This window comes from Leucopleurus acutus, assembly GCF_964270905.1.
Source record: "Leucopleurus acutus genome assembly, chromosome: 4".
Lineage (NCBI taxonomy): Eukaryota > Metazoa > Chordata > Mammalia > Artiodactyla > Delphinidae > Leucopleurus > Leucopleurus acutus.
The window spans coordinates 131,660,015-131,685,653 of NC_139146.1; the positions used below are offsets into that span (position 1 = coordinate 131,660,015).

Below are 25,639 nucleotides of genomic sequence, written 5' to 3' on the forward strand. Positions count from 1 at the left end.
TGAGCTGTGCTAACAGTCGCCAAAATCTCAGTGACGTATGACAATAAAGTCTTATTTCTTGTTTATGTAAATTCTTGCCGTTTTCCAGATTCTTGTGCGAGGAGCCAGGCTCCTTCCATCTTCAGGCTTTATCTTTCCTTCCTTGAATCCTGGTTAGGAGATTTCAGAATCCTCTGTTTTCATCATATTTGTTCTAATACCTCCAGAAGGTATTATATGAATCGCATATGACTCCCCTCAAAGAACTGGTTTCATTTGCAAAGGAATGTGGAAATTTTCAACCTTTTTAGAGGTTCTATTTTTTCAAAAAAAATAACAGCTTTACTGAGATATAATCCATATACCATACATTTCTCCTTTTAAATTAAAGTCTACAATTCAGTAGTTCTTAGTATGTTCACAGAGTTGTGCGGCCATTGCCACTATTTAATTTCAGATAATTTTCTTCACTTCAAAAAGAAACCCACACCCATTAGCAGCCACTCCCAAATTCCCCACGCGCACCCCCATGGCCTCTAGTAACTACTAACCTACTTCCTGTTTCTATAGATTGCCTGTTCTGGACATTTCATGTAGATGGAATCATACAATATGTGGGTTTTTTTGTGTAACTGCCGTCTTTCACTTCACATATTTTCAAGGTTTATCCATGTCGTAGTATGTATCACTACTGCATTCCTTTTTGTGGCTGAATAATGTTCCACTGCACGAATACAGCACATTTTGCTTCCCAGTCAATTGATAGACATTTGGGTTGTTTCCACTTCTTAGCTATTAGTATAGCATTGATATGAACATTCATGTCCAAGTGTTTGTGTTTTCATTTCTCTTGGGTATATACATAGGAGTGGAATTCTTGGGTCATATGGTAACTGTATATTATACTTTTTGAAGAACTGACAAGTTGTTTTTCCAAGCAGCTGCATTATTTTACAATCCTACCAGCAATGCATAAGAGTTAAAGGCTTAAGTTCTAACTCACTGTATACTCCGTCAAAGACGAGCCACATATTTTTAAAATATGCACTTTACATTTCATTATCCTGATAACTGTCTTACACTTTCTAAAGCAAAGACACAAAACAATCTTCTCTTTACTGTGATATTAAATGAGATGACACTCCAGTAGTTTCTTATTTTATTTTTTCTAGCCAAGGACAGATGGCAGAAGCAGTGAAATACTTGAAAAAAGTTGTGAAAATTGCAAGAAAAAATTTTCAAAGCCTAGATTTTGTGAGAGCAAGTACAATGCTTGGAGACATCTACAACGAAAAAGTGAGTATAATGTGTTTCTTGCTTATACGCGAGAAATTTGCAGAATTTTAAACTTCTGTTTTTATTTGATCCTCACCTTCGCATAGCATGTTGTACAGAATGGCCCCAGGACTGCAGGACTTAGTCAATGCACAAGGCAGTGACTGGGAAGAGAAGTGCCTCTTACTTCTTCCTCTTCCAGGACCTGATCGCCACCTTAGCCCAGTCACAATCTGCTAATGCTGATTCCTATCTTCACATCCAAGTCAGAGTCAAGTGATTTGGGATTTGAAGAGCAATTAAAATATGTCAATTCAAAGAAACTTCGTTATAACAGTTGGTTCTTATCTGCTGGCACTAACATTCACCTCTCTTGCTACAAATTCTTGTTTTATTAATCCAGCTGCAATGCCTCCATTAAGTCCCTCAAGTGAAGAACAGACAATCCCAAGAGTAATTCTGAAGGAAATATGGAAATCTAGCAACAGGTTGGCTATGTGAAAAAAAAGGGAAAGAAGAGGAAAAAGTCTAAAAGTATCTCATTCAGGGGCTATTACTCGTGAAATGCATTCATCATAATGGACTTCTGGTTTATTTTCTCCTGACTTTATCTTTTATTACGCAGATTCTCCTTTAGAAGCAGTATGAAAAAGGCTTGTTTCTCCAGTTATAATTGCAGTTTTGATCACGAGTAGGATCTGTCATTTTTGAGGGTAGTGACATTCTCACGCTGTGTTGATACACCTTGTCTGAATCTTTTTGAGAGACTGTGTATATAGTAATGAAAAGTACTAACTCTGAGACCATACTGGAGTAAAAGCCCAGTTTTTTCCCTAATAAGATCTGTGACCTGAGACAAGCTCCTTACCTTCTGAACACTTCAATTTTCTCACCTCATAGGGTTGCTGTGAATGTTGACTTAATATATGGAAGGCACTTAGAACAGTACTTGGCAGGGGAAGCAAGTGCCATCTATATAAAGCGGTACAGCCATTCTTAATCTCCATATCCTTATGTGATACCACACAATTCCCCTTTTCCCGAGGCTCAGAGGGTTTGAGTAACCTACGCCAGGTCTCCAAGCTTCCAGGCGGCAGTGGTATTCAAACCCATACCCTGAACGACTATAATCCTTTATTTGCCATATAATTGATTTTGATTATTTCAGAATTATTTAGGCTTTTTTTAATGTTTATTTTATTTTTTTATACAGCAGATTCTTATTAGTCATCAATTGTATACACATCAGTGTATACATGTCAATCCCAATCGCCCAATTCAGCACCCCACCATCCCCAGACCCCCACGGCTTTCCCCTCTTGGTGTTCATACGTTTGTTCTCTACATCTGTGTCTCAGCTTCTGCCCTGCAAACCGGTTCATCTGTACCATTTTTCTAGGTTCCACATACATGCGTTAATATATGATATTTGTTGTTCTCTTTCTGACTTACTTCACTCTGTCTCTAGATCCATCTATGTCTCAACAAATGACTCAGTTTCGTTCCTTTTTATGGCTGAGTAATATTCCATTTTATATATGTACCACATCTTCTTTATCTGTTTGTCTGTCGATGGGCACTTAGGTTGCTTCCATGACCTGGCTATTGTAAATAGTGCTGCAATGAACATTGGAGTGCATGTGTCTTTTTGAATTATGGTTTTCTCTGGGTATATGCCTAGTAGTGGGATTGCTGGATCATATGGTAATTCTATTTTTAATTTTTTAAGGAACCTCCATACTGTTCTCCATAGTGGCTGTATCAATTTACATTCCCACCAACAGTGCAAGAGGGTTCCCTTTTCTCCACACCCGCTCCAGCATTTGTTGTTTGTAGATTTTTTGATGATGCCCATTCTAACTGGTGTGAGGTGATACCTCATTGTAGTTTTGATTTGCATTCCTCTAATAATTAATGATGTTGAGCAGCTTTTCATGTGCTTCTTGGCCATCTGTGTGTCTTCTTTGGAGAAATGTCTATTTAGGTCTTCTGCCCATTTTTGGATTGGCTTGTTTGTTTCTTTAATATTGAGCTGCATGAGCTGTTTATATATTTTAGAGATTAATCCTTTGTCCGTTGATTTGTTTGCAAATATTTTCTCCCATTCTGAGGGTTGCCTTTTTGTCTTGTTTATGGTTTCCTCTGCTATGAAAAAGCTTTGAAGTTTCATTAGGTCCCATTTGTTTATTTTTGTTTTTATTTCCATTACTCTAGCAGGTGGATCAAAAAAGATCTTGCTGTGATTTATGTCAAAGAGTATTCTTCCTATGTTTTCCTCTAAGAGTTTTATAGAGTCTGGTCTTACATTTAGGTCTCAAATCCATTTTAAGTTTATTTTTGTTTATGGTGTTAGGGAGTGTTCTAATTTCATTCTTTTACATGTAGCTGTCTAGTTTTCCCAGCACCACTTATTGAAGAGATTTTCTTTTCTCCATTGTATATCCTTGCCTCCTTTGTCATAGATTAGTTGACCATAGGTCTGTGGGTTTATCTCTAGGCTTTCTATCTTGTTCCATTGATCTATGTTTCTGTTTTTGTGCCAGTACCATATTGTCTTGATTACTGTAGCTTTGCAGTATAGTCTGAAGTCAGGGAGTCTGATTCCTCCAGCTCTGTTTTTTTCCCTCAAGACTGCTTTGGCTATTCGGGTTCTTTTGTGTCTCCATACACATTTTAAGATTTTTTGTTCTAGTTCTGTAAAAAATGCCATTTTTAATTTGATAGGGGTTGCATTGTATCTGTAGATTGCTTTGGGTAGTATAGTTATTTTCACAATATTGATTCCTCCAATCCAAGAACAAGGTATATCTCTCCATCTGTTGGTATCATCTTTAATTTCTTTCTTATACTTTTCTGCATACAGGTCTTTTGTCTCCCTAGGTAGGTTTATTCCTAGGTATTTTATACTTTTGGTTGCAATGGTAAATGGGAGTGGTTCCTTAATTTCTCTTTCAGATTTTTCATCATTAGTATATAGGAATGCAAAAGATTTCTGGGCATTAATTTTGTATCTTGCAACTTTACCAAACTCATTGATTAGCTCTAGTAGTTTTCTGATGGCATCTTTAGGATTCTCTATGTACAGTAGCATGTCATCTGCAAACAGTGACAGTTTTACTTCTTCTTTTCCAGTTTGTATTCCTTTTATTTCTTTTTCTTCTCTGATTGCTGTGGCTAGGACTTCCAAAACTATGTTGAATAATAATGGTGAGAGTGGATATCCTTGTCTTGTTCCTGATCTTAGAGGAAATGCTTTCAGTTTTTCACCATTGAAAATGATGTTTGCTGTGGGTTTGTCGTATATGACCTTTATTATGTTGAGGGAGGTTCCCTCTATGCCAACTTTCTGGAGAGTTTTTATCATAAATCAGTGTTGAATTTTGTCAAAAGCTTTTTCTGCATCTGTTGAGATGATCATATGGTTTTTATTCTTCAATTCGTTAATGTGGTGTATCACATTGATTGATTTGCATATATTGAAGAATCTGTGCATCCCTGGGATAAATCCCACCTAATCTTGGTGTATGTTCCTTTTAATATGTTGTTGGGTTCTGTTTGCTAGTATTTTGTTGAGGATTTTTGCATCTATATTCATCAGTGATATTGGTCTGTAATTTTCTGTTTTTGTAGTATCTTTGTCTGGTTTTGGTATCAGGGTGATGGTGGCCTCATAGAATGAGTTATGAGTTTGGGAGTGTTCCTTACTCTGCAATTTTTTGGAAGGGTTTGAGAAGGATGGGTATTAGCTCTTCTCTAAATGTTTGATAGAATTCACCTGTGAAGCCATCTGGTCCTGGACTTTTGTTTGTTGGAAGAATTTTAATCACAGTTTCAATTTCAGTGCTTGTGATTGATCTGTTCATATTTTCTATTTCTTCCCGGTTCAGTCTTGGAAGGTTGTGCTTTTCTAAGAATTTGTCCATTTCTTCCAGTTTGTCCATTTTGTTGGCATAGAGTTGCTTGTAGTAGTCTCTTAGGATGCTTTGTATCTCTGCGGTGTCTGTTGTAACGTCTCCTTTTTCATTTTTAATTTTATTGATTTGAGTCTTCTCCCTCTTTTTCTTGATATGTCTGGCTAATGGTTTATCAATTTTGTTTATCTTCTTAAAGATCCAGCTTTTAGTTTTATTGATCTTTGCTATTGTTTTCTTTGTTTCTATTTCATTTATTTCTGCTCTGATTTGTATGATTTCTTTCCTTCTGCTAACTTTTGGTTTTGTTTGTTCTTCTTTCTGTAGTTCCTTTAGGTGTAAAGTTAGATTGTTTATTTGAGATTTTTGTTGTTTCCTGAGGTAGGTTTGTATAGCTATAAACTTCCCTCTTAGAACTGCTTTTGCTGCATCCCATAGGTTTTGGATCGATGTATTTTCATTGCCATTTGTCTCTAGGTATTTTTTGATTTCCTCTTTGATTTCTTCAGTGATCTCTTGGTTATTTAGTAACGTATTGTTTAGCCTCCGTGTATTTGTGTTTTTTTTCCCTGTAATTCATTTCTAATCTCATAGCATTGTGGTCAGAAAATATGCTTGATATGATTTCAATTTTCTTAAATTTACTGAGGCTTGATTTGTGACCCAAGATGTGATCTATCCTGGAGAATGTTCCATGCTCACTTGAGAAGAAAATGTAATCTGTTGTTTTTGGATGGAATGTCCTATAAATATCAATTAAATCTATCTGGTCTGTTGTGTCATTTAAAGCTTCTGTTTCCTTATTTATTTTCATTTTGGATGATCTGTCCATTGGTGTAAGTGAGGTGTTGAAGTCCCCCACTATTATTGTGTCACTCTCGATTTCCTCTTTTATAGCTGTTAGTAGTTGCCTTATGTATTGAGGTGCTCCTATGTTGGGTGCATATATATTTATAATCATTATATCTTCTTCTTGGATTGATCCCTTGATCATTATGTAGTGTCCTACCTTGTCTCTTATAACATTCTTTATTTTAAAATCGATTTTATCTGATATGAGTATTGCTACTCCAGCTTTCTTTTGATTTCCATTTGCATGGAATATCTTTTTCCATCCCCTCACTTTCAGTCTGTATGTGTCCCTAGGTCTGAAATGGGTCTCTTGTAGACAGCATATGTATGGGTCTTGTTTTTGTATCCATTCAGCAAGCCTGTGTCTTTTGGTTGGAGCATTTAATCCATTCATGTTTAAGGTAATTATCAATATGTATGTTCCTATGACCATTTTCTTAATTGTTTTGGGTTTGTTCTTGTAGGTCTTCTTCTTCAAAAGGGAAGTGCAAAAAGCACAAATTGTTTTACCCTACCACCAAACAATATCCAGAACTCAGTTTTTTAGTATAATGTGGACATCAAGTATTAGCCTATATTTTCCCAATTACAGAAAGCATAAGGAAGATAAAAACAATAAACATTTCTGAGGGGTAATATTTTTATACTTGCATTTTCTTAATTTTTTTTTTACCAAGAGTTTGTATCTTAACAATATGTATTTTATTCTCTAATTAGTAATTCTTGAAGAAGAGTTTAATATCTAAAGCTAGAGACATGAGTAATATCCAAAGGCTGTGTCAACTACCAAAAGTTATTTTTTTTTTACCAGCTTATCCTTATTCTAGTATAAAATTTGCAGGATTCCAAGTATTCATGCTCTCTTCAAATATGCATACCTTCAAATATACAGGTTGATTCGTATACCTTCATGGTTGCTTACATCTTAATGTAATAAATAGTCACTGATAAATAGTATAGTATTAAGAACATAATACTATAATAATTTTATGATGTCATAGACTTCAAGAGAAACCTTTATTTGATACTAAACTTGTTAATATTACATTCAGTTTTTGTGCATTACTGTGATTCTTTGCGGGTATTTTCTCAAGTCAGAAAATCTACTGATGACTTCTCAGGCTCACTCTGAGTTGTTATATCATTACTATAAGAGTATAATTTGAAAATGTATAGCTAAGTGGATTAGAACTAAGTGATAGTTATCTTTTTCTCCTTGTAATTTTGAGACAAAATGATAGCCTTGATGACATCCTGAATTTCCTCCTAGTTCTACAAAGCCATTTCCTAGGAAAGCATTGACAAAGAGTTATTTCATGTCTGCTATTCAGTTGCTTATGCATGTTTCCTAATTGTATCAAATGCCTTTGTTCCAATTTTACACCCAAACAGTTTCACAAACTATTTGTACCACACACTATCTATTAAGCTTTCCCTTGAAGGAAACTGTAGCAGGACAAAGGAACTACACCAATTTTTGCCCACCTGACTTTGAATCTGCACTCAGCTGTTTATTAACTGTGACCTTGGGTGAGTTAATTCTTTGATCCTCAGTTTTCTCATCTTTCAAATGTCAATAACAAGATACCTTGAAGACTGGTTATATGAGGATTAGAAATTTTAAAACATGTACATGGTACCTAATAGAGTTCCTAGCATATATTGGGTACACAATAGCACTTACCTTCTTAATATCTCAAACTCAGATCTCTCTCCTCCATTGCAGACTCATTCTCACTGCCTATTTGACATCTTCACTTAGATCTCTTCAAATGTAACCTATTAAAAACTGAACTCAACTTATCAGCTTTCCCCTAAATTCTATTTCTCTCCCTACTTAATGTTCAACCAGGATAGAATACCATTCAGGCATTTCATAGGCAACCTTCTTTTCTCAATCTGTGAGCTCTCCTTATCTGACCTCATACAGGCCCATGGTTTAAATACCATCCATACATTGATGACTCTCAAATTTATTATCTCCAACCCTGATCTCTCCTTGGGACTCCAGACTTGTGATTCTGGCTGCCTCCCTAGCATCTCTCCCTGGATGTCTTCTAATTGACATCTCAAGTTTAATGTGATTCTTCCCTCCTTGACCTACTTCTCCCCAGTCCTCCACATCTTAATAAATGGTACCATTATCCATCAACTCGATTGCTCAAGCCAATAATCTGGATATTCTTGCTTCATCTTTCCCCTCCTGCTCCATATCCAATCCAGAAGAAAACCCTGACCTTCATGCCACCAAAACGCATCTCAAATCCACCCACTTCTTCTCTCTATCTCTGCTACTATCACCACATCTGGTTATGACACTATGTTTTCTCACTTGTACTATTGCAATAAGCTCTGAACCCATTTTCCCATTTCTCCTCCATCCAATCCAGTCTCTACACAGAAGCCCAAGTAATCCTTTCAAAATGTAAATAAAATCATGTTATTTCTCAGCTTAAAATACTTCCATTGCTGCCCAGTCTTCTGAGAACATAAATATAAATCCTCACCCTGACTTGAAACAATCTATATGAGATGCATTACCTCCCCCACTCCCAGTCTCTGACTTTATTGCCTTCTACTCTCCTCATGCTGTCCACCAGAGCCAAAGGGACTTTTGTGGAGTTCTTCAAACATGCTGAGCTGATTTCTGCCTGAGGACATTTGCTTTAGCTGGAACGCTTTGCGTGGACCACTCCCCAATCTGAACTTCACATTGCTGGCTTCTTGTCATTCAGAGCTCGGCTAAATGCCATAACTTCAGAAAGGTCTTCCTTGACTCAACCCAATGAAGAGTATGCCGCACTTGTCTCGTAGTTTTCTTGTTTGTGATATTTTTCTCCTTGTTGTTGAATGTGGCTAGAATGGAAGCTTAATGAGAAAAGAGACCAGATCTGCCTGTTTTTTTATTTCATTCCAATTTCTAGAAGAGAACCTGGCACAGAGTTGGTGAACAAAAATATGCGAGTTCATTGAATCAATCCGTAAATTTGTAACCAATTTTATACCAGTTGAGAGTAGTAGTCTCTCACTTTTGAAATTCCAAACTTCTGTTTCATTTTTGTCCAATATTTTGGCATTTTGAAAACTTGCACTGAATCTTTAAAAGCAATTCTGATATTACTGATATTTGTCAGTCTACCTTTTAAGGACCTCTACCAACTGCCCTTATTGTACCTTTTCTGGCTTCATATTATTCATGCAACATATTCTAATTGTATTCTTAACAGTAATTTCCAAGAAATAATATTGTTATAAGACCACAATTATCATATAAAACTGTATGTGGAAAAATACAGTTTTCTCTAATTATTATAGTGTTATTATAATTTAAGTTAACACATCTTAAAAACATCCTAATTAGTTTACCTTTTACTATATAATCATGGAAGATGGGCCACCCATCTCACCCTCCTGATGTGATTGGTTTTTAACTGAAAATATATCATCAATGTAAAGGGGTCTAGTGAGAATATTTTAGGGAAAATAACTAGGTATAGACCCTTCATGAGATCTTTTATTCTCTAATAAGAGCAAAGCATAATCACATAGTTAAAACAATGGTAGTTCCAACACTAACACAGTAAGGAAATTGTGTAAGAAAAGAGTCTTCCTCAGTACTGAGAAGATGCCCATTTATTTTGAGCTTGCTCATTGGACAGAGTGACAATTCAGACACTAAGAAGGATCTGATAAGAATCACAATATTGCATGAAAATTCTGTGTTATAGTGTAATAATGCAAGTTTTGTTTCAACGTCTATGATGTCAAGATCTTGTCCTGAAATTGTCCACCTAATGCTTATTAGTGATACTTATAACATTAAATGAAGTTTTCTCTTCCAATAAGATGCACTTATGAAGTGCATAAATTCACTTCTGTATTCCCAAACTCATATTTAAGATTGCCAGGATTCATTACTAGAATCTTCTGAATTTTATAACAGCATAGGGCTTCACTGATAACGGGAACTGTGGAAAGTTGGACAGAACCTTTAGAGAAGATATTAAATTTTGATAGTAAACTCTTTAAGAATGAAAAATCTGGAAATACAATGCACATTAATGAAACCTCGTTCTAAAAAGGTATGTATAAAAATTCTTGCGTCTGAGAGGAACTAATGTTGTATTTCTTAAGGGTGCCTTAAACTAGAAAAATCTAGCTTGATACCAGTTTTATGACAGGTATGTGTGTGTCTCAAGATTGAACACTAGGCACAATTTGAGGGAAGAATAATTACCTAATTATAATGCCTAATTACCTATTATAATAATAGAAGTATTCAGGGGGAAAAGGCATTTGTTAAAAAAGATCTAATAAAAGTTATAGGCAGATGACTACTTCCACTAGCAGCAAGCTCACCTACTTGACCTTGAACTTTGTTCACTGCTGAATCTCTACTGCCTGGCATCGGCCTGGTAAATAGTAGTTATTCATTGGATGAATGAGTTTGTTCCAAAATAATAATATATCAAAATAATTCTGGAAATTCAAATATATGTCCATTTATTTATGGTCCCTAATTCTCCTAATTGAGACTCTCATCTAAAGCAATGAACAGCCTAAAGCTCAGGATTATAGCTGGAACAATAATTAGATATTTATACTTCTCTGTTTTCAAAAATAGAAACATTTGGTCTAGTCATATATTTTCATCTATTTTGTCCCATATCTTTGATATCTAACAGGGCAATCTATAATTTTAACTAGTTTTATTGTCTTCAATATTGATATTATTTCTCAATCATATAATTTATTTCATTGACATACAAATATCTTTGTTATATTTTCTTAATTAAGTGATCTTAGTCTCATATAAATCCTGTTTTATGCTTTGAAATAAGAGAAAGAATTGTTCATCTCAACAAACAAAAGTTGTTTTTGATGTAATATAGAGGAAGTCTGTTTAAATTAGAAAATTTAATTGGAGTGAGCCATTTGAATGGTTCACCTAAATTGTCCCTGTGGGTATATAGCAGTGTTACATGTGCTGCTCATGTATGTAACATAACTGTCACATAAGCCCTACTCCTCACCTTGCCAGCAGCCTCTTTATTCAATCAGTTTTTCTGCTCTTTGGACTCTATGATTGTACAGAGATGTGTGGTCGTTGAGTATGCATTTTACCTGTACTGGCATATGGTATAAAGCTGTTTCTATGGTGTTTTTTCATTTCCAGTTCCGTCATAATACATGGTGAGAAAAATGACTTGAAAGCTCATAGTAAAACATTTCTCTTCAAGAGTGTGCATACATGTTTTTGTACATATGAGAGAGAGAAAGAAAGGAGAGAGGAGGAAAGGGAAGAGGATGGACTCCCCAGGGTTATAAATCAGTGAAGAAAGGAAGTTTTTCTTCCCTAGAGTCTTTACAAGTATAGCTTAATCCTAAAAATAATATCCCCTTTTGAGGAAGAGTTTTTAAAGGAAGATTTTTAGAAGACTTGGGGAGGTGGCAGAAGATAGTCTTTTCTCTGAGGCTCAATTTCATTATTTGTAAAATAAGAATAATATTTCCTCATAGAGTGACCTATGAAAGCTAATGACATAATACATATGAAGTATTTACCACTGTCCCTGACGCTTCATAAGAGTTAGGTAAATGTTATTTATTTGTAGACAATAGCTTTTAGAAGGAGAGATGAGAATGAGAAAGAAGAAAGAGAAAGGAAGAGAGAGGGAGAGAGAGAAGGGAGGGAGGAAGGAAGGAAGGAAGAAAGGAAGGAAGGAAGGAAAGAAGGAAGGAAAGAAGGAAGGAAGGGAAGGGGAGGAAACCTTGAGTTTTTGCAAGTTAAAATGTTGCAAGGAACTTGGAGAAGATGTAAACATTTAAATGATCTTTTGAGTTATGCTAGTGCTGTTGTCAAGATCATGTTATTTCGAAATCTTGTCTTCCACATTCTTAGCCAAGAATGACATGTGCACATGGGAAAATACAAGTAATAACGGAAGAGCGGAATATACATCCATTTTCACTCACCACTGATTTAAATGGGTTGGCTAGAATGATCTCTTGCTGTGACCAAAAACTGGTTAAAAAGATTTCATTTGGTAAATCCAATGCAACAAGTAAGAAAATTCCATCCAAATCAAAGTGAATCAGTTCACTCTTTCCCAAACTTCTTTTTTCTTCCTTATATTAGGAAGCAGAATGCTAATATTTGACCATTTTTAATCCAAAAAAAATTAAGTTTCATACGGTTCAACCTGGTAGATACACCTTTCTTGGTGAATGAACTTCAAGATATTGCATGGTTAGTAATGACAGCTTTTAAAAGGAAACTTATTCTAATAGAGGCCCTGCTTGCCATCTCTTTCTTCTTGAAGATGAACTGCTAAAACTGCTGAAGGATCAGTGTGGCACATGCCAAGGTGGGCAGACATGTGGAATGGTAAATTAAAATTAAGAAAAAATTATTTCTCTTACATTTTTAGGGATACTACAACAAAGCTTCTGAATACTTTCAGCAAGCTTTTGACACAACAGCAGAGTTAACGAACATACCTCTGATGGATGAGACAAAAGTTCATTATGGAATAGCAAAAGCTCATCAGATGATGCTGACCATTAATAGTAATATAGAATCTGCAGATCTCACCAGCCTTGACTACCTGCTGTCATGGAAGGAGAATAGAAGTGATGTTGCACCTGATCGAACTATTGGTAAGGCCTTGGTTTCTGAAAACAATTTAGATCTTTGTACCATTCTTATTGGCTAAGTCATTTTCTTTGCAAAGGTTTATTCGACCATTGGCAATTTTATTTTTATTTATTCATTACTATGTTAATGTTGGATGCATTTTTGTGCTGTATCGTATCTTCAGTGTTTAAGGGAGGCATACAATAGTGATAGATTTATTCAATTTGATAAATCACCATTTTTTCAGTTACCTTAAATATTCAACAGTAGGTACTGATCAGTTGTAAGGAATATGAAATAGGTTTATGTTTTAAAAAATGTTCAGTGTTGTACCTTATGGACAAGAGCAAGTGTTCAGAGATGCTAGTTAGTATTATACTCTTACTTTTCTGATGATAGTAAGTTTTCCTATTGTTTCTCAATTCAGGTGTGAATGTTAATTGAGAAAATATTTGATAGTAATTTCTCTTAATTCTACTTTTTTTTCCTACATACTTTTCTTGTGATAATTAGTCAAAATAGTCAATTAAAAACAAATAACTAGGGCTTCCCTGGTGGCGCAGTGGTTGAGAGTCCGCCTGCCAATGCAGGGGACACGGGTTCATGCCCCGGTCCAGGAGGATCCCACATGCCGCGGAGCGGCTGGGCCCGTGAGCCATGGCCGCTGAGCCTGCGCGTCCGGAGCCTGTGCTCCTCAACGGGAGAGGCCACAACAGTGAGAGGCCCGTGTACCTCAAAAAAACCCAAAAAACAAAAAACAAATAACTAGAGGGGGGATGTAAGGGTCAGTTTTATGTATCAACTTGACTGGGCTCTAGTCCCAAGTTAAGAATTTCATTCATTTTTATGGCTGAGTAGTATTCCATTCTGTGTGTGTGTGTGTGTGTGTGTGTGTGTGTGTGTGTGTGTGTGTGTGAATGGCACATCTTCTCTATCCATTAATCTGTTGATGGACACTTAGGTTGTTTCCATACCTTGGCAATTGTAAATAATACTAATATGAACATTGGGGTGCAAGCATGTTTTTGAATTAGTGGAGGTTTTTTTTTGTCTATATACTCAGGAGTGGAATTGCTGGGCATCTCCTATTTGGAACTCTTTTTTTTCCCCCCCTTAGGTCATTTAGATGAAACAATAATTTGTTTTGGTGTTTATTTCCTCCATAGAATAAATAGTAAATAATAGTGAATTTGGCACAAAGAAATTTTATTGGCTCTTTTACATCAGTAGAATACCACTTCACTGCTGTCTGTCCTCTAGTTAGAAAATAAGGAAAGGTCTCGTTCCTAATAGATACATAATAAGAGAAAGCAAGATGAAGTCTTCAGAAATAGAGGGCTTGTTGAATTTCAATGCACTCAGTGCTCAAGAAATATTTATAGTTGACTATTAACTAACTACTTTCAGATAATACTTTGCTTATTCAGGATGTTGTCTTGTCACATATTTGGGCATTTGTTCTGTAGTTTTGCGTTATCTTCCCTTTATGCTCTCACTTTTTCTGCCCAGGAGCTAAAGCAGAGGAAGTATGATCCAGCTATTAGATTACTTGCTTTGATAAATGGTTTGGTGGAGAATACGTTGAGCTACTCACATTTTCAGATTTATCTGGGATAAACCCTAATCATCATAATGATAATCATGAAAAAAATACTCCTCAAAACTAGCTTCTGATAAGAGCCATTTATTGCAATCCTGTTTTTGGCTTTTTAAAAATATATTTTGCTTTGCTTTACTCTATGAAGTTATTTATTTTTCTATTCTTGTTACGTTTTATCTCCCCATTTTTTGTAAGGGCATGTTGTGCTCTAAAGGGCTTAGGAGGAAACAAAAAATGCACTTCAAAATATTATTCAGACATGTAAAAAACAAAATAAATGAACAAACCAATGAACAAAAACCAACACATAGATACAGAGAACAGAGTAGTGGTTTTACCACAGGGGAAAATGGGGAGGGCAAAATGGGTGAAGGGGAGCAACTGTATGGTGACAGATGAAGACTAAATTTTTGGTGGTGAGCACGCTGTGAAGTATACAGAAGTAGAAGTATAGTGTTGTACACATGCAACGTATATAATGTATAAACCAATGCTACCTCAATAAAATATAAATTAAGAAAAATATTACTCAGACAGTAAAAATTCAGCTGTTCATGTGGTGGAGAAGATTAAACTCGCCAGAATGCTATAAAAGTACACCCCCTTACTGATTCCTTTGACCAAGAGTAGAAATCTATGCGTGGATGAGCTACGTCATTATTAGAGTGAAAATAATAATCTTTCAGACTCAAATATAAATGAGAAGTTAGTTCAGTCAACATTTTAAGTGATAGACATTCTGTTTGGAAATAAGACCTGTAAGACATTATCAAACACTTGTTGTTTACACAGACATAGTTTTACCTCAAAATACACTAAAAAGCTAAATTTTACACTAAAATTTTAAAATTCTTCAAAAATATTTCTTAAACCACAACTCGTATTATTCTATCTTTGCTCTGCTTAAAAATCCTCATGGACTCGCTACTGTCCACAAGTTAAACACAAGCTTCTCAACCTTTTTTGACCACCTCCCTCCCCCGACAACACACACACACACACACACACACACACACACACACACACATGCAACATACACTATTATCACCTTACTTCCAGCTCCAGTTCCATCCACGGAAATTTCACCCACCTTGCAAGGTCCTTCTCAAATGCTGAAATCTTCCCTCACCCCCTCTCACTTGAATATTACTTCTTCTCTCTCTTCCCATATTGAATGTCATTCATTTCTCTGCAAGCATTTTTCATTTGTCATATTCTGCATCCCATCATGGCCATTTCTGTAATTGCCTTGTCTGCCCAATTAGAGTATGAATCTCTTGAAAACAGGTCCTGATTCTTGGTATTCCCTACAAAAGAAGGCACAATGTCTGACACCTACTAGGTAGTAAGTAAATATTTGTCAAATTAAATAGAATCAAATGAGTATGTGTGTCCTCGCCATAGGCTAGTTTGCACTAACCACTTTTTGAAACAAGATTTGTAGTTCCCTGCCTCCTTGAAAAATATGGGGAAAAAACCCACAAGCCAATGATCTAACACTGTATTTTGATTACCATCCGATTATCACACGAATGCAGGACAACAGCAAGTACGATGTTGACAAAATGAAGAAATACAGAAATATTATTTGGAAATCTGAGGAGCTATTAGGTTTTCAAAGTTTACCTTTGTTCTCTGAAGAGGCATCTTTAATCTTGCTATTGAGGGGTCCCAGGTATTCAGAAAAAAGCAGATCAAAGATTTGAAAGATCCATCATAAAAGCTGTGCAGTTATCTTCACCTGTGAGACTTCCATCCTCCAAACAAATCATTAGCTCACAGAGCAGGCAATATTCTTTTAAGCAGAGGAACATGACCCCCTAAGGGAATACAGCAGTGAGAGCACTCAGGTCTCTAGATAAAATAGAACAGTGATTCACCAGCAATCACCTCTCATCTTTGTATCTTTCAGAGGGAACACAGCAAATATAGGAACCTTCATACTCTTCTGATACGTTTAGATATGGCTGGAATGATTTCATACTCCTCCTTTCCCTTCCAATAGTAAAAAAAGAATAGATTCTCCTCCCAAATTTAGGAATTTAGAAGGAATTCAGATATTATTACAGTTCAATAAAATTATTCAGGCCCGAAGCAACAGAAATTGGTTGGCTCTGGAAGGCTTAAGGGTCTATGAATTTCTGCTGATTTCTCCAGAATATAATTTATTTCCTTACCAGAACTATTAAGATGAACACACTGGCTAGTCAGTAAAGACACTTACTGTTTTCTACCAAAAAGCATGTAAAGGTTTCCTTGAGTGCCAAAACTATCATCCTAGTTTTATGAATCATTTAATATTCTTAAAGGAAAACAATAAAGAGCATGAATTTGTCTCTCATCCTTGGTTTGTGTTGGCTTGATGTGTGTTCCTTGGTTTAATGTCAAGCCACGTTTTCCTACCCTCTCCTTTTCTTGTATTTTTCATTCATGAATTTAACCATTTTAAAGAATGTGAAAAAAACACATTCACAAGTGAGTCTCACATTCTATTATACTTTGATCGCTACTTCTGTTTGTTAAATAACGATAACAATGAGGGAAATGTAATGGAACTAGCCAAAAAGTAAGCATGCAGGTTTTATATCATCCTATCGTCACAGAGCAAACCCGTCTCTAATAATGTGTTCAAAAACATGACATATAAAAAGAAGATTCTCGTGAAAATTGTGGATGAATCAAAGCTCACCCTACTGGCAGCTTGGTGTAATTGAGAGAGACTATTACTCAAGAGTGTGATGACCCGGGTTATATAATACCCTATTGAAGAGTAATTAGCTTCATGACTTTTGGCAATAGATTTCACTTCAAGTCTCTTTAGCCTGTTATCTGAGGTTTGAAATAAGTCATTGATAAGATTCCTCTGGAACCAACCACAATTCCTCAGTAAGAGCATTTTCTAAACAAGTAAGATATTTTGTAATCCTTAAGAATACAATCTAGAGCTTCATGAGCATTTTATTTGTTGTTTTTCCCCCATAAACACTGGTTTCTGAGGGTTTCCACAAGAGGTAATTATTATTATTATTATTATCATCCTCATAATCATCACTATAACATATCAAACAGCTGTATAAATGCCAGATGTATTACTTGATCCTTCTGCTAGAATTTATAATAAAGGAGTTTCTAGCTATCTGATGTCACATGCAATTTAACTTTTCCCTGGTTGGTTGACACAGTTGAGGTTGCTAAACCTAGTTAACCATTTTATCCGCAGACTTTCAATTCATTTGCCTGTTTTCAACCCTATGTCATACTTCCCCTCAGCATTTCCTCAGCCCCTACTTTTTCCCCACTATTCCTGGGGCCTCCAATTCCTATACATGCCTGGTTCTCTGATCATCATTATCTCTTCTTCATGCACTTTAGTTTGTGGATGTCTCTGCCCTCCTAAACCTGATACCACTCCTCTAGTACCTTTCTATCTTCTGAAAATGAGTTAAAATCTTCTTGAATTTTTTTTTTTTGTTTGTTTCATAGAATCAGGAAAAGACTGAGTTGTGTGGTTACCAAAAAAATTACTTGGTCCACATGTTTTATTTCCAAATGTTCTCAGGTCCAGGGGAGAAGGCAGTCATGCAATAATCTGAAAGACAAAATGGATCTATAATCTAGTTTTCTAGAACTCTAGTCCAGGATTCTTTCCATGCCTTACAGTTCCTTACATATTATCTTATAGCTAGTAAAAGCCATATCTAACTTTTTAAAAGATTACATTTTAAATTAAAGTCTGGTTAAAAATATTCAGTGAAAAGAAACAAGTGGGACTTTACTTTTGGCCAAGATGGAGTAACAAGGAAAAGATTTACCCTCCTATCTTAAACAACTAAAAAAACCCAAACAAAACATATAAGACAAAAGTTTGCAGAAACTGGACAACACAGTGCAGGACAGTGATCCCTGAGAAAGGGAAACCAAATGAGCTGAGCTGTATGATTTCCTCAAGCCTAGAGGAAGTTGCCCGGCTGTAACACAGGGAAGGGAACGAAGGTAGAGGCGGCCCAGGAGATCCTTGGGTTGAGGAGACTGAACTAGGAGTCCAGGGAGACCAAGATGGCTGGAATTCACAGCAAAGGGTACTAGAAAGGAGAGAGCTGCAGAGAAGGAAAGAGTGAGAGAGATCGACTGAGTGAGAGCTCCAGAGATATGCAGTCTTCTGCATACTGATCTGTATGTGCATGTAAAGAGACTATGGAAGGCTAAGGAAAGAACCACCCAAAAGGCTCAAGCAGAATAATCACCTAAGCTCAAACAGAGCCAGGAATTTTTTATGCTCCCCCCAGCCAGAATGGAAAAGCCTCATAAAATATGGGGCATCAGGTGGAGGACTCATAAGCCTTAATAGTAGAGAAAAATTATCTCTAGATGAAAGACTACTTCGGTACCACCTACCAAAATTTAAAAACAAGTATCAAAAGCATCAAACTGCTTCTAAGTAATTTAACTGAATTCTAGAACAAAACTCAAGAATATTTATAGGAGTAAAAAATAAAAAGGTAAACTCCATAGTATCTGGCATCCAATCAACATTACATAGATAATGCCAAGAAGCAGGAAGTTATAACTCATGATGAGGAGAAAATATATAAATGGAAATTGATGCAGAAATGCAACAGATGATAGAATTAGCATAACAGGACATAAAAATGTTATTAAAACTATATTTCATATGTTGAAGGATGTAATGGAAAGATTAAACATATAGAGCCAAGAAAGATATTTTAAAAAGCCAAATTCAATTTCTAGAAGTAAGAAATAAAATGTCCAAGCTGAAAAAGAAAACAAAACAACAACTTGGATGGGATTAGCAGCAGATTTAGATAATGCAAAAGACAAGATTAGCTTTGGAAATATAGCAGTAGAAACTACCCAAAATGAAATACAGAGAAAAAATACTGAAAGGATATGAATAGAGCATGTTAGAGAACCACGATTAAACTTCAGGAAGCCTAAATGTGAGTAATTTGGAGACCCCAAAGAAGAGGAAAACAGGAAGGAACTGAAAAAATATTTTAAAAAATAATGCATGGCTGATTTTTTTTTCTGAATTTGATGAAAACTATAAACCCAAATCTAAGAAGCTCTATGAACCCTAAGCAAAAGAAACATGAAAATTAAACCAAGATACACCATAATCATAGTGCTTAAAATGAGTGATAAACTGAAAAATCTTAAAAGCAGCTATGGTAGTGGTGCAGTGGCACAAACATAATAGGAGCTGGAGTCTCCCTGGAAACGTAAATCAAACAAGAATGAATGAAGGAAACATGTAAATCAAACAAGAATGAATGAAGCAACTTATTTAAAGTACTAGAAGAAAAAAAGAACCATCAAACCTAGAATTCTATACCCAATGAAAGTATCTTTCAAAAACATAGTTAATACCATATAACCCAGCAATCCCACTACTGGGCATATACCCTGAGAAAACCATAATTCAAAAAGAGTCATGTACCACAATGTTCATTGCAGCACTATTTACAATAGCCAGGACATGGAAGCAACCTAAGTGTCCATTGACAGATGAATGGATAAAGAAGATGTAGCACATATATACAACGGAATATTACTCAGCCATAAAAGGAAACGAAATTGAGTTATTTGTAGTGAGGTGGATGGACCTAGAGTCTTGTCATACAGAGTGAAGTAAGTCAGAAAGAGAAAAACAAATACCATATGCTAACACATATATATGGAATCTAAAAAAAAAAAAAAAAATGGTTCTTACCCTATCCCCTGAACCTAGGGGCAGGACAAGAATAAAGATGCAGACATAGAAAATGGACTTGAGGACACGGGGAGGGGGAAGGGTAAGCTGGGACGAAGTGAGAGAGTGGCCTGGACATGTATACACTACCAAATGTAAAATCGATAGCTAGTGGGAAGCAGCTGCATAGCACACGGAGATCAGCTCAATGCTTTGTGACCACCTAGAGGGGTGGGATAGGGAGGGTGGGAGGGAGATGCAAGAGGGAGGGGATATGGGGATATATGTATACATATAGCTGATTCACTTTGTTATACAGCAGAAACTAACACAACATTGTAAAGCAATTATACTCCAATAAAGATGTTAAAAAAATAAATTAATAAAATTTAAAAAAAACAAGAAAATGTAGTTAAAATGAAGATTTTTCCAGGCATACAAAAGCTGAGAAAATTCATCACTAATATACCAGTACAAGGAATGGTAAACTCCTCCAGGCAGAAAGAACATGAATCTAGATAGAAACCTGGATCTACATAAAGAATGAATAAGGAAATGAGAAATGTGTCAGTAAAAATAAAATATTTTTCTTTCAAAAATTGCTTGAAAAAATAATTGACTGTTGAAAGCAAAAGTAATAACAACGTATTGTGGAGTTTATAACAGATGTGAAATTCAATTAAATTAAATGGAGAAATCTGGTTCTATAAAAACACATTCAGTTTCAACCAGGCAGACAGCTGCCAACTTGGGGACCACAATAGCTCCCTATTTGGACTGAATTTCTTAGTGCTCATCCCATCAACTCCTTTTTTGGGAACCCCCTGTTTTTGAAGCTCTATTCTCTTTGCCTAGTGGTTGGGTCTCTTTAAAGGGGATTTATCAACATTTTGAGTTCCATCTTGTTTTTCCTTGGATTGAAAAAAAACAATCTGGTTTAGGATGATTGATCCATTTCTATCCTGAGTATCTTTCGGCCCCAAGTCATCCCAGCCTCCCGCAAACAGCCTCTGGTGTAGGCTTTGTGGATTTTGATGGCTTCCTTGCTATCTGTTATGAAAATTGTTTCAGACTCATAATATACGTCTTTGACTTCAGATCTGCCATCAGCCACTTCTCCAAGGAGCCTATAAACTTTGAAGAAGCAGTCTCTAAAAATCCAAAATAAAATAAAACTAATGATCCTAAATATGTATCCAGTTGGTGATATAGTCACAGAGAAATGAAATATTCGAAGTAGCTTTAAACAGAAATTTGACCGTGTGTCTCTAGTTGGCTAAATCCTAAAAAATGTATCCCCTCCAAAAAAAAAGTAAACTGTTTTCAGTATTCATACTATTGGTATTTATATTGGTTTTATTATTGTGAGACTGTTTTGTGTGTGATGTAGGATACATCAAATAGACAGTTATTTCATATACTAAATCTTTTATTCCCAGTATCTTTGCAAACTAGGATTCTCAGTGTTGCACAAGTTTCCTCATTTGTAAAATCAGTGTAAGAAGGTAATTAAACTACATGATCTCTGAATTTCTTTTTCGTTCTTTTTTTTTTAACATCTTTATTGGGGTATAATTGCTTTACAATGGTGTGTTAGTTTCTGCTTTATAACAAAGTGAATCAGTTATACATATACATATGTTCCCATATCTCTTCCCTCTTGTGTGTCTTTTTAGTTCTTTAAGTCTATGACTCCTAGGTTTCTAAGAAAATTCTTATGCTTTTAAAATTCACTTTGTTCTAATTAAATTTAAGGAAATCTTGAAAACCAAAAGAATTAGTATGGGTTTTTAAAGCATCATGTTCTCAATATGATTTGCAGTAAACCCCATATAATAACTCCTTTACATTGTTTTTGCCATATACTACAATTATATCAACATATAGTGAAAGGGGAGGGGAAAAATGAAGATTTATGAGAAGAATCGTTACATAAACTGAAATACAGTTACTTCAAAGTTCCTTAGTCATACTCTACAGTAACAGTTCTCTAAGGCTTTTTCAACAGACAAACTGAAGTACAGATTTAAGGCAAATTCAAAAGAGACAAGGCTGTGAATTTGGAAAAGGCATGTTTCAGTGATGAGCAGTTTTCTTTGACCAGATTCATCAGATTTTGTGTGGTGATTGAAGTCAGGCAATCTCTGTTTGAATCCCAGCTCCTTCACTTCGTAGCTGGTGGACCTGGGTAACTTTACCTCACCTATAAAGAAAGATGACAGTTCCCACCCCACAAGGTTGCCTTGAGGGTCCAGTGACATAATGTATCTGTGTGGAAGACGCTGTTGGTTCCCTACCCAGTGGCCATTGCCCAACTTCCTTCCTGCTAACATAATCCTGATTGTTCTCTCTCTTCAAGTCGCCATGTCCTTGCAGAGGATGGACCTTCTCTATCCCCAATGGTGGAGTATTTACTAATATTATGCCAGTCACCATGACCTCATTATACTTGCCAAGTGATAGCTTTCAGGAGGATACGGAACACAATTGTAATTAATGATACAAGAAGATCTCCTGAGGAATTCCTAGAAAGGTTTTCTTCATTCTTAAAAAGAGGCACAAACAAGGAGATTCCCTTTTTCCTGATTTTAAATGTTGATATATGAATATGTACTGCCTGGAGCTGCCATAGCCAGTGTGCAACTAAGATATGAAAATGATGAGGACGGCGGTGGGAAAGCATAGAAGAAATCTAGATCCTTAATGACATCCTTGCTTGCTAAATTATCTAACCCTGTAATTGCCACCACCAGTTTTTCGTGTGTGACATAAATTTCCCTATCTAAGCCACGTTCAGCTCAGTTTTGTTACTTGCAGCTAAAAGCACTCTGACAATAAGATGCCAAGTAGTGCTGACACATTATCACAGCACAGAGTGGCGACTGTGTTTGTTGTCATAGCCCCAGCAGCTAGCACGATGCCTAGCACATAGTAGCGCTCAACGAATACTGAACTGTGGACAGTTTGTTGAAAAACCTACTTTTTATTAAATTCAGTTTTCAAGCATTAGGCAGTATCTCAAAATCTGACATTCTTTCTGAATTTTAAAAATGCCCCATGTTCTAAATTTACTTACCCCTTCTCCCAACTTAATTCCTTTTCTAATTAGGATACCTGTTCTGCGGAGGATCAAAGTTATGAGCGTGATGAGGAGGAAATCAATCTAATTGAACTGATAACACCTTATTAGGAATGACTGAAAGTGCTTTAACCTATTCAAAAAACTAGGATTTTTTAAATGTTGGAAGATTACCTATTGCAAGAACTTAACTGAAATCACTCAGGGAGTAAGAGGCAAGCCAATTATGAATAATGAGGTCAATACATGGACTGGTCTTCCTAAGTCTTGGGATTTGCCCTAAATTCAACTTCACTGAGTTGTTCCTGAATTTCAGAGCTTTCCTTTCTTCAATTTAAATCTCTACCTTTAAAAAAACGCTTATTAGGGTTTTCAGATGACAGCTCACTCTCCCCTTAAGGAATCTGATGAAAGCTAAGGTCTCTCTCCTCTCTTCAGGAAAACATACATATAATACATGTATATGCATACGTGCATATAATTTTCAGACAGTTCAGTAACCCCTGTGGAAGGGAGTAGAGATTACAAGTGCTTGCCAAGGTCTGCTGCTTTACTCTTCTGGTCACATGGAAGACTGCATTTCTCAGCCTCTGTTAACTAGGCTGGGCTCTGTGACTAGTTCTGGCCAATGGGCAAAAGTTACTTCCCAGTGAAAGCAAAGCAGAGCCCACCTGAGATACTGCAGCTGATTCTCTCCCTGCTACAGTGATCATGGAGAGAGCCTTTAAAAACACTATGGAGCCACAAGATCAAAGCAGCTTGGATCACTAAATATCCACATTTGTCCTGGAAAGCCATTCATATCTGCAGCAGACCTTGTGTGAACACAGAATAATCCTTCCTTGTGGTGAACCACTGAGATTTTCAGAGTTGTTTGTTACCACAGCTTAATTTAGCCTGCCCTGACATCCACAAGCTTCAGGATTCTTCGTGATGGCTCCCTAGATAGTAGCAGTGGGAACTCCAGTGGGAGAGCTGGGATAGCAGTTTTCTATGACAATTTATAAATTGTGTGTTTATAGGTTGTAGGTCTGCCTATAATTTTTTAGAGGCAGAGATCCCTAAAATCCTTTGTTTTTCATTTCCAGTCCTAGTCACAGGAAACAAGTTTGATAAGACAAATGGGAGATAAAACAGTAAAATGTTTTCTTTTGTTTTGTTTTGTTTTGTTTTGCGTTATGCGGGCCTCTCACTGTTGTGGCCTCTCCTGTTGTGGAGCACAGGCTCCGGACGCGCAGGCTCAGCGGCCATGGCTCACGGGCCCAGCCGCTCCGCGGCATGTGGGATCATCCCGGACTGGGGCACGAACCCATGTCCCCTGCATTGGCAGGCGGACTCTCAACCACTGTGCCACCAGGGAAGCCCTAAAATGTATTCTATATATACTCTATGCTACTGTCAAAAACTTAAGAAAGATAAGCATCTTTTCTGTTACTATCATTTAAATCATGATAGATTAATCAAAGTGTACTTCTAATAAATTTCAAGAAAGAGCTTAGAGAATTCAATGGCTTCTGTACCTGATAAGAAAATAATTCCAAAGATGAAACATGCTGAAAAAGACAAATCAATACTTAATTGTAGCCAAATTTTTAAATAAAAAAGAGCACAGAACTTGAGCCTTAATTTCAAATTTCCTCATTCAAATGCAGTTCACTTATCTTCATATATTTTCTACAAGTGACAACTTTACTTTCTTAGGAATCAAGTATGTCTTCAGAAAACTAATGCTCACTTCATTGGGAAATAATAATGTAGCTCAAGATCCCTCGGGTTCAAAGATCTTTTTTTTTCTTTTTCTTTTTTCCCCCCTCTGAGAGCCTCCTTCTCTATCTGCTGCCTTGGTTCAATAAAAGAGAATTCTTGATTGCTCAGACAAAAACTCTACTTCTTTTAGATTCTGTTCACAGTTCTTAGTAGCTGATGGCGTTACCAGTTTTAACCTTCCAATGTACACTGAATTCACCACTTCTAAGAAAAATGTAACTGGGTTTTTCTCATCTGGTTTTATTTCAATTTTGTCTTTAATTGCTAGTTTGAAAAGCTTATGAAAAGTTTGTTGGTTGCTTGGTTAGACCGTTGTAAAACCAGAGTAAATGCCGTAGCTGTACCAGTGCAAGGCTAGGGTTTGAAGTTCTGGGGGAACCCTGTTGTCACCCATTTATGTTTATCTCATTCCCAGTGAGGGGTCTTACCTCTGCTTCTAACTATGTCCTTTTTCTTGCGGTCATGGATCCCAAATACTCTGTCAATTTAGCTAAATACTTTCTACCATTGTTAGAATTGGGGGGAAAACAACCCTCCCCTATATATATTTAATCCCTCTTTAGTAAGGCTCTATTTGGACAATTCCATATGATTTCTTCTGAAAAAAGAAGTTAACATTAACATTTAAAATATGAACATACTGAAGGCACAAATTCTGTTGGCTTCTAATTTTTTCCAGAGTTTCCCTGAAACTTTGGGTATTGTGTGGGAGTTTTATTTCTATTTACCTCTCACCTTGGTATTTTCATTATTATTAATTTTAATTTTTTTAACCACAACATCAATAAAAAATTATATCCATGGTCCCAGAATTTGCTTTCCTATAAAT

General features: G+C 36.1%; 1 protein-coding gene across 1 annotated transcript in view; it reads left to right on the forward strand.

Annotated features, from left to right (window-relative positions):
- Positions 1 to 25,639, forward strand: part of TTC29 (tetratricopeptide repeat domain 29) — a gene marked incomplete at its 5' end in the record, with an annotated part of 250,735 nt that overhangs the window by 141,979 nt on the left and 83,117 nt on the right. The window contains 2 exons of the mRNA XM_082838588.1: positions 1,152 to 1,275; positions 12,449 to 12,677. Coding sequence (XP_082694714.1) covers positions 1,152 to 1,275; positions 12,449 to 12,677 — 353 coding nt within the window. The remainder of the gene's footprint in view (positions 1 to 1,151; positions 1,276 to 12,448; positions 12,678 to 25,639) is intronic.